This window comes from Fusarium oxysporum, chromosome 2 (genome assembly GCF_000149955.1).
Source record: "Fusarium oxysporum f. sp. lycopersici 4287 chromosome 2, whole genome shotgun sequence".
NCBI classification, from domain to species: Eukaryota; Fungi; Ascomycota; class Sordariomycetes; order Hypocreales; family Nectriaceae; genus Fusarium; species Fusarium oxysporum.
In genome coordinates, this window is record NC_030987.1 from 1,429,045 (window position 1) to 1,438,812 (window position 9,768).

The following is a 9,768-nucleotide window of genomic DNA, read 5'->3' on the forward strand; positions in this document are numbered from 1 at the left end:
GCTGCTTGTGTTACCCCAAACGCAGGTACACATCTGGAAAACGAAGATGATGATGTTATGACGCTATGAAGATAATTAGAAGAACATATGAAAGAAGACCTAACCTGCTGGATTCACAGGCGGAATTGGCTAAGCGATAGTAGATTGTTTACAGAAGCAAAGTGTGACAACGATATGAGTACGAAGAAAGAAGAAGCAGATTTGAGCTGTGGCACTAGTCGACAGGATGAACGATGCAGAAGAGGTAAAGGATAAAATACAATGTATATGAATTTGGATACGAAGAATTCAGCCACAGGAACAGGATGTCCAGCAAGCAAATTCCTGCACGAAAAAAGTCAAGTCTTGTGTAATATTGCTTTTACTGCAGTGTATAACTGGCCTTGAACTCCGAGCTTGAGTTTCAAGTGGATTCGTGAATCAAATCTACCTTACTTGGGTGTTTCACACTCTCCACTGAATCACGCTAAAACGGCAGCTAACTTATCGATAAGCCGATCGCGGAATCCCTGCAGCAGCTCTCAATGAACTTAGAGCTTCGGCTTGTTGCCTACTTCTTTCAACCATCTTCATCTACTCATCTTCTTGAATAGCCAGCGCGGCATCATGGCCGAGCCAACATATACTATTTTCGTCCGGGTCCCTATGCCCCGTGGTGACTTCGTCGATCCGCCACCGGTACGAAGCTCTTAATCCAACCAGTCAATCATAGGCCATCATGCCCACGCCCTTGCGCGCATCGGAGCAATCATGGCAGAGCTAACCAGAAGCATGACAGGTAAACTGGGACTCCGTCAAAGATGAAGCATTATGGAAGATCCTCTCCGGAGCTGCTAAGAAGCAGATAGACTGTAAGTATTCACCACATTCGTGTATATTTATTGATACTGACTTAGACAAGGGGACGAAGTGTAGGTGTCGATCTTATCACAATTATCATACAGGCAATACTCATCTGAGGTGCAGCGCCGATCGCTTCGAAGTTCCCGTCGATTTCCTCCTTCAACAAGTCGCATACCTTACCGAGCGACATGCTTCCCAAGTCCGCGCTCAAGTCCGAAAAGCTACCGCAGCCGTTCGTGGCTCAGTGCAATCGCCCGTTCCAGGCGGCGACTCCGCCGGACCCGGTCATCAACGAACACATTCAGCCTTATCCATCCGAAAAGACTCACCCATGCCGCGCGCCGAGGCAGGAAGTGGTACTGGCACTCCTCTCAATGCATCAATACGACCGATTGTATCGCGGAATCCATCGACGAATACTACAGTCCTGAGAGATATGACCGGAGGCTCAGCTTCCCCTCGACCTGGAACAGGGTTGGCTTCGCGGACCGGCGAGCGACGTCGTCTTTCATCCTTGCCAATATCATCAGTCCCCGACAGATCACCCGATCGAGTAGCTCAACCGGAGCCAGCGCCAGATGAACGAAGCCCGTCACCAGGCCCAGCCGAGGACAGTTCACCAACATCGTCAGAGGACGAGTCTAGCCCCGCTCAATCTCGCATCATTCGTCGACCTCCTCGTTTTCAGCAGCCTGATGGAGGACAATACGAGGATGACGAGGATGACGAATCAGAGCCTGCGTTTCAACCTTATACATCTCCTTCCAACCAGACTTCGGCACAGGATCTCGGCTCAACGCTAAGGGGAGACGGGCGCAGCTCTGGCAAAAGGCATCACAGGCCTCACGGAAAGTCCGCTATTCATCAATCTCACACATCAGACTCGTCAGCCAGCTCTGCGGCCATGGTGCAAAAACCGGATAAGTCAGATAAAACGACGGAGCAGCGAACGCCCGGACCTCTCTCACCACGGCGAACTGCAGAACTGGCGGGACGTAGCCCGGGCAATCAAAGCAAGGGTTACTCCCGCGAAGGTAGCGACGGAACGCCTAGTATGGGTAGTAGTTATAGTGATCTTGACGGTAAGTTGCCTTGTTATCCTCAACCCGCTTGGTGTAGTTTGCTCACCACAGTCTTAGACGCCTCAGTTACACAATCTGCATTAGAGGAGGCATTGGCCAGTCATATGAACAGGGGCGCAGGAAGCCGCTTCAGCATCAGCCAGGCTTTTCGTAGTCGTTACAACCCTGGCCCCAATCAGTGATTGGCTTGAGGGTTTGTTTTCGAATTTGTATTGCTTGAAAATGCTCTTTTGACATGGCGTTTGGGCATGGCAAATGCATTAACTAGGGCGTTTGGTGAGGCACCGGTTTTGAATGTTTAGGATACGGTCGTACAGATATCCCATCTCTACTCTTTGCTACGATAGAAACATGGTTGAATATGGAGTATGGCTAGTGCTGTAGGACATTTTTGTGTCTCACAAAAGCTTCCAGGTTCGTGGTATAGCAGGTAGTTTCTATATGCCCGGGCTGGTGATGGGAGAGTTGCTGCTATCAAATGAGGCATGCGGAGTGTCGAATAAACACAAAGAAGACGCGAGAACGGAGAAACTCCTATTTTGATTTCTTATTTGCTCAAACACTTTGTAATTGTTTCATGCAGGATATCACAGTATTAGAGCAGCATCTCCGCCGGCTGCGTGCAGCTGCTATAACCCCCTCTCACTTCTCTGAGTATTTAATCGCAAGCACTTACTAAATGCAACTTCCCTCCTCCCAAACCCTTTCGATCTACCGAAGATATTAGAAAAGTCCCAACTTGACACTCACAGAACCTTGCACCTTTTAGAAGAACATTCCAATCTGACACTATGTTTCTCAGAAGTTGGTCGGGCCTCCCCAAGGATGTCTCCTTTCCGAGAGATCTCGCCGGTCTTGGGTTCGCTATCCATGACTACTTCAAGATGCATCGCTGACATGGAGCAGTTATTTTGTGAATGATGATGATGAGGTCCGATCTATCGAGGACCCGGAGTGTTACTACAAGTACTTCAGCAGCAAGAACTCACGCGTCAATGAGCGCCAGCGCTTCCACTTCAACAGTAAGCGGCTAATCTTGATGCTCTCGGGCTAGGTAGCCTTGCTAATAGAGGTACTACAGTGGCTCTGGAAGACATCATCCATGATCGCCTAGAGAAAGAAGGCCTCAAGAAATACCACCTTTTGCCCGAGAACAAACGGCAATCCCCCGTCTTCCTCACCCCTAACATTGCCAAAACTACCCGCATCGTCGTCGTCCTTGGCGAACCAACTAAAGACCTGGGATGGATTGCTGGCCGCATCGCCAATGGGCCTGGTGGCCTTGCGAAAGGAACCATGATCTCTGTTGTTCAGACACTTGCTAAGCAGGCTGCTAGCTCCAATGACCCGGAACCTCCGTGCGTTATCCTGGCCAACATGGGCCAGCGGTTCTGGTGGCCTGAAGAACAGCGTGCTCTCACCATAGAAGCAGCAGCTGATGTTCCACTTCCCAGTTTGGTGCACTCTGGACGTCGTTTCATCAAGGAACTCAATGAGATTCCTGGAAGTGAGTCGCCTTTGGCGCACATGACGACTGTGCTCAACAAGGTTTCTGAAGTTAACAAGACTGCCAAGATCGACATCATTGCTATTGGGCAAAGCTGTGAGGTTGTCTTGCAGTTCTTTGAAAACGAGAAGCACTGGGCGCAATGGGATAACCGACTAGGCGGCATGCTCTTCATGGGCACTGTTTTCGCAACAGATTTGCTCGTCAATGCTGAATTCAAAGAGTTCCTAGCCAAGGTAAAACACACACCCTATAGTAGCTCTAGTTTCGCAAATCACTGACTATCACAGCGCACCTGCGGCTATCTCATCTCAGAGGAGCCTCTGGACACTCCCCTAGCCATGCCCGGAGGAAACCCATCTCTCCTGATCGAGCCCCTTGGCTGCCCATGCTTCTCTAGCGGAGAAGACCAGTTCATCGAAACCATCCTTATCCAGGCTCTCGAACCAGCACTTGCTTACCTGCAAGAAGTGGCTCTTACTCCTAACTTTGTCAACCCTGACATGGCTGTTGCAGAGCGTCGCCCAACCGATATCACGGACGAGAAATGGAGTGAAATGCCAGAGGAGGTCAAGCCAGAGGTCACCAGCGCTGATCCCGAGAACATAAAGGAAGGAATCAAGCAGATGAGACGCTGGAAGAAGTTTATGGAGACGGGTGAGGCACCTGACGCAGATTCTGATGATGAGGACTGAAATCATGACGGAGTTGCATGAAGGATCGACCTCGTCGGATCGTGCATGTGTGGGGAGAGTGCAAATGAACACCAGGAACGGAGTTTATGATGAAAAGGGGATATCTTGTTCATTAGAAGTAGACTAGAACCAATCTCAGTCTTGAGCAGTGGCTAAAAAAGATGTCGCAAGATCCTTTGCAGCTCCTGATATACCCACGTTATACAAGTTTTGTTTTAAATTATTTTACGCTTTGAACAGTGAGGCTATATTGGGCCCGGCTGGTGTTAGATCCTCAATCAGTTCTCTTGTCCTCCTCACACGCTCCCTGACCACAGCTTCCTCTGCGGTCCAGCGGTCTTCAGCACTTGGTGGGGTGGCGCTCCAGAAGGAGAACACGCCCGACTGTGTAGAAGCCTTTGCTTGCTGGAGCTCTTCTTCCTTGGCAAGCTTGTTGACCATTTTACCCCAGTTGGCGAGGCCTGCGCTCAAGCACTCACGGCATGTCGCTTTCGCGGCATTATCAGCAGTTAGCAGATCCATGTTTCGTAGCTGCTCCTCTGCAACGTCGACACTGTCACGCGTCCATGAGAGGCCGTCGTCCTTGGATGACGTGGAGAAGAGAATCTCGCCGATCCAAAGACTGAGGGAAGCCTCCTGACAGCGTTCGTGACGGCTGCGCCAGGGAGGCTGGGTACCATCTGGTGGTGGAGGTGGATAATCGGCCTGGGAGAAAGTTTTGGCGACTTTGTCGAGGACAGAGTGAGACTTTGTCTTTAATTGAACAGTGGGAGGAGGGTCGTTAGGTAAGTAGCGGCGAGCCTTGAGAAGGGAGAGGTAAATAGGGAGAGCCGCATCGACTTTCCCGCTACGGGCTTTGAAGTTGGCCATAGCAGTGACGGCATCGAGGACATTTTGTGAGGGCAAACCGGCCTTCTCATTTAGCACGAACGTCTTGGGGTTGTAAGGGGGTTGCGACATGTCGACTCCCTGGGTAGCCTCTGCGAGAGCCAGGTGGTATAGCGCCTCAGCGCCTTCGGACTGGTGCTTGAATTCCATGTAACTAGCGTATTCAAGTGTTGCCTCGAGCTTCTGTCGGGAAGTAAAGCCTTTGGTGCCCAGGATCTTCATGTAGAAATTATCGGCACTGGGGTAAGCAATTTCACAGTCCTCTTCACGAGGCGCATGAGGTTGTCCTGGAGGGATTGGCGTAGGTCTAGGGTTTGAGGGTCCAATAACAAATTCGGGTGGTGAGATGATGTTGCGAGCAAGGTCGCGGACCCATCCATCGACATGTTCCGCGCCTTTTGCAGCCAGCATAATAGCCTCGAAGTAACCTCTCCTCCATTCCTCGCTCTTGCCGGAGATGTCACAGGGGTTAAATTCCCCAGGGATCTCCGCTTCAGGATCGACTCTATCCGTGAGTTTCGTAACACCCTGGCCGTCAACCTTGGGATCCTCCAACCTCAACACCAATCCTCGAGCCAGCTCGAACGACCAAGGCCAATTGACCTCGCCATTCTTCGGTGTCTTGCTGTTATTTGAGTCCCTTAGGAATTTCCGTGTCATCCAACCCCATTCGTGTGGTGTCGGATATTCCTGCTCCAACCTCTCCTCATTGACAAAGAACAAAATCACGCCGAAACAGGCTAAGAGACCCCAAAATGAAGCAGTGTATCGTACCGCCAGCTTAGCTTCGTGCTTCAGCCATTGCCTTCTCTCGGTGGTAAAGTTTCTAACGCCGTTGGTTGTTACTGGAATCGCAAGGAAGGGGAGGTTTGGTCTTGAGTTGGTGGTGAGTTGGGTGCAATGTGTAAAGGTTCGAAGGCATGGTAATCGGGTACGAAGTGTTGGTGTTCTAGGTGTTGAAACCTGAACATGACGGCCAACAAGCCGGTGACGCATGGCGCCTGCGTATTTATGGATCGCGTATTTCGCCTATTCGATATAATCGTCGCTGTCTTGCTATAGTTTACAGATTGTCGTCAAGATGATCGTATCTCGAGTCTTTGGATGATGAGGAATGGGTGTAGGTGATTGGAAAATTGAGCCAATTGGAGCGCCAAATTGCTGACTAAGACGTCATTCTCTACCAAGATCTTGAAAATCTGATTGAGCACATCGTGAAGACTAAAATGTACCTGTTAGTGTGAGAGCAGTCGACGTTTTTTTATCACATTATCGTGTTTAAAATGTCTTCCTTCTTATCCTCAGACACATTCTCGAACCCAAGATTCCAACTTTTTGCGGCCGCTGTCTTTTCAGCAGCTACTACGGCTTCTTTGTTACTTGGGTATCAAGCATTGGAGCGCGAAGAGAGAGTACATGAACTGAAGAGCTCAATTCCTGCCGATGACCCTAACATTCAACCTGTACTGACCTCTAATTTACTTCATCAAACCGCCTTTACTGACTTATTACAGTTAAATAACTTTGGTGGCTCATCAGCGCCACCAGTTGATAAGGAGGATGCAAGGAATCAAGCTCTAGCCCGTCGGGCACAGGCTGGTGACTTCGATGAAGAGCTGATTCTCGAACAATTGGCGAGGAACAGGGTATTCTTGACAGACGAGGGCCTTGACAAGCTACGGAACTCGTTCGTCATCGTGGTTGGCTGCGGAGGCGTTGGTTCTCACTGCACAGCAGCCCTTGCGCGTTCTGGTGTTTCGAAAATCAGGCTGATAGATTTCGATCAAGTGACTCTGAGCTCCTTGAACCGACATGCGGTCGCTACACTGGCTGATGTTGGTATTCCCAAGGTTCAATGCTTGGAAAAGCGCTTGATTGCCATTGCACCATGGGTGAAATTTGATCTGCGACAGGAGCAGTTTAATGAGGGTGTTGCGGAGCGCTTACTTCGACCCTGGAGCGAAGATGGACGTGCCCCTGACTTTGTTATCGATGCCATCGACAACATCGAGACCAAGGTCTCACTTCTCGAATATTGCTACAAGAACAACCTACCAGTCATCAGTGCCATGGGCGCAGGGTGCAAAAGCGACCCTACAAGAATCATTGTGGGAGACATTGGGGCTAGCAAGGATGACGGGCTCTCAAGGGCGACACGAAGGAAGCTGAAGCTGAAGGGTATCACAAGCGGCATCCCCGTTGTCTACTCTACGGAGACATCAGGTGCCGGTAAAGCTGAGCTACTGCCGCTACCTGAAGAGGAGTTCCAGAAAGGCTCTGTTGGCGATCTCGCTGCCATGCCCAACTTTCGCGTTCGAATTCTTCCCGTGCTCGGCACAATGCCCGCCATATTTGGTCTTACAGTGGCGAACCATGTTATCCTGAGCATTACAGGCTATCCCCTAGACTATGTACCTGCCAAGGGCCGCGAAAAGATGTACGAGGGCATGCTGGCAACATTGCAGAGCTATGAAGAGAAGTTGGCACGATTAGGTAATGAGGGCGATCAAATAGGTCTCAAAGTCCCCATCACTGTTGGCGATGTTGCTTTCCTTTCGGAAGAGCTCTATCACGGTCGAAGTGCCATTACTGGGATCCCCACGAAGCTGGTCCTTATCCGGTGGCAGAAGCCCAGCGGCTCCAGTATCACGACCTTGGGTGAGGGCAAGAGCATCCAGAAGTGTTCTACAGTGAAGCTTCACGATCTCGTGTTAATGACCAAGGATGAAGCCACTAGACATGAGAAGGAGATCTTCAAAGGTGGGAAATCTCTTGAAGATGTATATGATGCTGAGACACTTGCGCGGGTTGAGGAGAAGAGAAAGACGGCTGAGAAGTACGAGGCGTTTCGTTCATGAAAAAGGGGACTGGCTGTGAGGTGTATATCTGGTAGACCTGGATAGAAGACGACTAGAGGTGTACGATCACATCGAATGATTCCTCCTGGCGGCCAGGGGATTCAGTACTGTACGCTTTACGAATTGTAGACGAAGAATTCACGACTTCCTTTGCCCTAAGCTCCCTAATGACAAACTTTCCATGCACAATATCCAACAATATGCTTAACACCCAAGAGACAAACCCTTCTCAAGACAAATGACCTGATCGGCGTTTACGATAAGTCCCTTTGTTCATGTATGAATAGAACCCAAGTCTCTGGTGTGTACATTTACCAATTTCTTCTTCATCAGGCTCAATATCGAGGAAACCAGACCCTCATTCAATTTGGGTGGTCAGGCACACAGATAGGCTTAAGTCCTAATCATAGAATGCTTTCTCTCGTACTCAAGGGGCTTCGACCCAAACTCGAAGACGACTACTGTCACTGCTGGTCCAAGATTACTGTGATGGACAACGTGGGGCCGATCACATTGTGTAATTGCCCTGACTTGGGAGGATCAACAAGATAAGCCAGAGCACAAACATCTTTCATGATGATCCAATTACCTGACGCCAAGTCAAACATATTGCGTGTTTCCAAGAGCCTGTTATGTTGACATGGTTAGTATCGGGCATCCAAGTTTTGGACTTGTCATGTCAACGTGATGCTATCTCAAAAGTGTTTTTGGCTGAATGCATATTTAGCAGTCCTTCCAGCATCATTGATCATTCGTGCTGATCTTGTTATTTCGGTGTAAGAGTTGGTATCAGGCCTCATGTCTCTAGGCATGTCAGCCTTGACCAGCTTCACAGCACATGTGTAGGATTGTGACCATGGCGTAGGATTCAATGGCGCGCAAGTAATTTCATACGAACGTAACGCAACATCGATATGTAACTCTAGTGTCGCACATTGATAGAGTCGACTCACGGACCATGATCACACAGTCACTTAATCGTAATTGGCATTGCGCGCTGTGACTCTGACATTTTGCAGCCATTGGACCTCAGGCCGAAACTGTTTGCCTTGAAGTTTATTAATACCATTAACAACGCCCGCTCATATGCCACCCTCGTCACCCTCGCAGCATTTACACTTTTACATTGATGACTGCAGACCCAACGTTGACGTGGATCAAAAATGCAAACTGAAAACTACCAACACTTTCATCGTAGGCCCAACTCAAGGTGCCAACATCAATGGATCTCCTCACCGCGCTGTTTACTCATTTTCTCAAAGTCATTTTTACGTCTCCATGATAGGCGCAAAGGGCCCCCACGATGTATTTGCCTTGTAAGGCTTACCAACCCTGGTTCGATTCCCGACAGGCAAAATGTAGGCTCGCTGCATAATTGTCTCAAGATACGCCAATTTTCAAGCGTTGGGTTGCTGTTGGGTCTCCTATGCAGGGATCGAGAGAGACCTATAGTCTCACAAGTTGTGATATTGAGGTTGTTTGTTCCCAGACCGCTTTGATAGCCATTTATGAGCGTATAAGAGGCTTCAAGCAGGCCAATGGTAACGACATAATGAGCAAACTAATGTCTGTTGCCGTTCTGGTGGTTCCATATTATCCAATTGTCTCGTGAGTGAGGGACTCTTTACACAGGGCGGTGGAACTACAGCTGTCAAAAAGCAAATACTGCGTAAACTCAACCACTCGCCTAATGTTAGGCGAGAGAAAATGTGAATGCTCACAGAGAAAACAAGATATATCGCATATTCATCGACGTCGATTAAACGCCCGTTTCAGATGCAGGCTCAAAAAGCAGCCCAAGCAGTCGCCTTGCGAGAAATGTATAGAGATGGTGTTTGAAAGTGCTATTATAAGTGATCAACGGACGGACGGGAACGGGAGGCCGAGCAATAATG

At 49.3% G+C, this 9,768-nt stretch overlaps 5 protein-coding genes across 6 annotated transcripts; 4 read left to right on the forward strand and 1 right to left on the reverse strand.

The window, feature by feature from the left end:
• Positions 1–566: 566 nt before the first annotated feature.
• Positions 567–2,622, forward strand: FOXG_06075 (uncharacterized protein). 2 transcript variants are annotated; one of them, XM_018384581.1, is made up of 5 exons: positions 567–678; positions 779–851; positions 902–911; positions 967–1,925; positions 1,983–2,622. In XM_018384581.1, the coding sequence occupies exons 1-5, from the start codon at positions 607–609 to the stop codon at positions 2,105–2,107; spliced, it is 1,239 nt and encodes a 412-aa protein (XP_018241698.1). In that variant the 5' UTR covers positions 567–606; the 3' UTR covers positions 2,108–2,622. The 2 variants fall into 2 exon arrangements, with proteins under 2 accessions (XP_018241698.1, XP_018241699.1); XM_018384582.1 differs by lacking the exon at positions 567–678 and having other exon boundaries at positions 715–851.
• Positions 2,623–2,712: 90 nt separating this feature from the next.
• Positions 2,713–4,208, forward strand: FOXG_06076 (uncharacterized protein). Its single transcript, XM_018384583.1, has 4 exons — positions 2,713–2,733; positions 2,832–2,947; positions 3,007–3,668; positions 3,723–4,208. The coding sequence occupies exons 1-4, from the start codon at positions 2,717–2,719 to the stop codon at positions 4,125–4,127; spliced, it is 1,200 nt and encodes a 399-aa protein (XP_018241700.1). The 5' UTR covers positions 2,713–2,716; the 3' UTR covers positions 4,128–4,208.
• On the reverse strand, positions 2,729–6,130 carry FOXG_06077 (uncharacterized protein). The gene has a single exon (XM_018384584.1). It carries the CDS (start codon positions 6,009–6,011, stop codon positions 4,353–4,355), a length of 1,659 nt encoding a protein of 552 aa, XP_018241701.1. The 5' UTR covers positions 6,012–6,130; the 3' UTR covers positions 2,729–4,352.
• Positions 6,131–6,236: 106 nt separating this feature from the next.
• Positions 6,237–8,108, forward strand: FOXG_06078 (uncharacterized protein). The gene is made up of 2 exons (XM_018384585.1): positions 6,237–6,478; positions 6,530–8,108. Exons 1-2 carry the CDS (start codon positions 6,299–6,301, stop codon positions 7,871–7,873), a joined length of 1,524 nt encoding a protein of 507 aa, XP_018241702.1. The 5' UTR covers positions 6,237–6,298; the 3' UTR covers positions 7,874–8,108.
• An 883-nt stretch (positions 8,109–8,991) lies between these two features.
• Positions 8,992–9,526, forward strand: FOXG_19173 (uncharacterized protein). Its single transcript, XM_018399367.1, has one exon. The coding sequence runs from the start codon at positions 9,037–9,039 to the stop codon at positions 9,370–9,372; it is 336 nt and encodes a 111-aa protein (XP_018241703.1). The 5' UTR covers positions 8,992–9,036; the 3' UTR covers positions 9,373–9,526.
• Positions 9,527–9,768: the final 242 nt, after the last annotated feature.

What these genes read in the sequence shown, in the direction of transcription:
- FOXG_06076 (XM_018384583.1), top strand. An exon ending in CCAGCGCTTCCACTTCAACA is followed by an intron (nt 2,948 to 3,006) that starts GTAAGCGGCTAA and finishes GAGGTACTACAG; the next exon opens with TGGCTCTGGAAGACATCATC. An exon ending in TCAAAGAGTTCCTAGCCAAG is followed by an intron (nt 3,669 to 3,722) that starts GTAAAACACACA and finishes TGACTATCACAG; the next exon opens with CGCACCTGCGGCTATCTCAT.
- FOXG_06075 (XM_018384581.1), top strand. Translation starts at nt 607, where the DNA reads ATGGCCGAGCCAACATATACTATTTTCGTCCGGGTCCCTATGCCCCGT. An exon ending in ACTTCGTCGATCCGCCACCG is followed by an intron (nt 679 to 778) that starts GTACGAAGCTCT and finishes GAAGCATGACAG; the next exon opens with GTAAACTGGGACTCCGTCAA. An exon ending in TAGTTATAGTGATCTTGACG is followed by an intron (nt 1,926 to 1,982) that starts GTAAGTTGCCTT and finishes CCACAGTCTTAG; the next exon opens with ACGCCTCAGTTACACAATCT.
- FOXG_06077 (XM_018384584.1), bottom strand. Translation starts at nt 6,011, where the DNA reads ATGCGTCACCGGCTTGTTGGCCGTCATGTTCAGGTTTCAACACCTAGA.
- FOXG_19173 (XM_018399367.1), top strand. Translation starts at nt 9,037, where the DNA reads ATGCAAACTGAAAACTACCAACACTTTCATCGTAGGCCCAACTCAAGG.
- FOXG_06078 (XM_018384585.1), top strand. Translation starts at nt 6,299, where the DNA reads ATGTCTTCCTTCTTATCCTCAGACACATTCTCGAACCCAAGATTCCAA. An exon ending in ATGACCCTAACATTCAACCT is followed by an intron (nt 6,479 to 6,529) that starts GTACTGACCTCT and finishes GACTTATTACAG; the next exon opens with TTAAATAACTTTGGTGGCTC.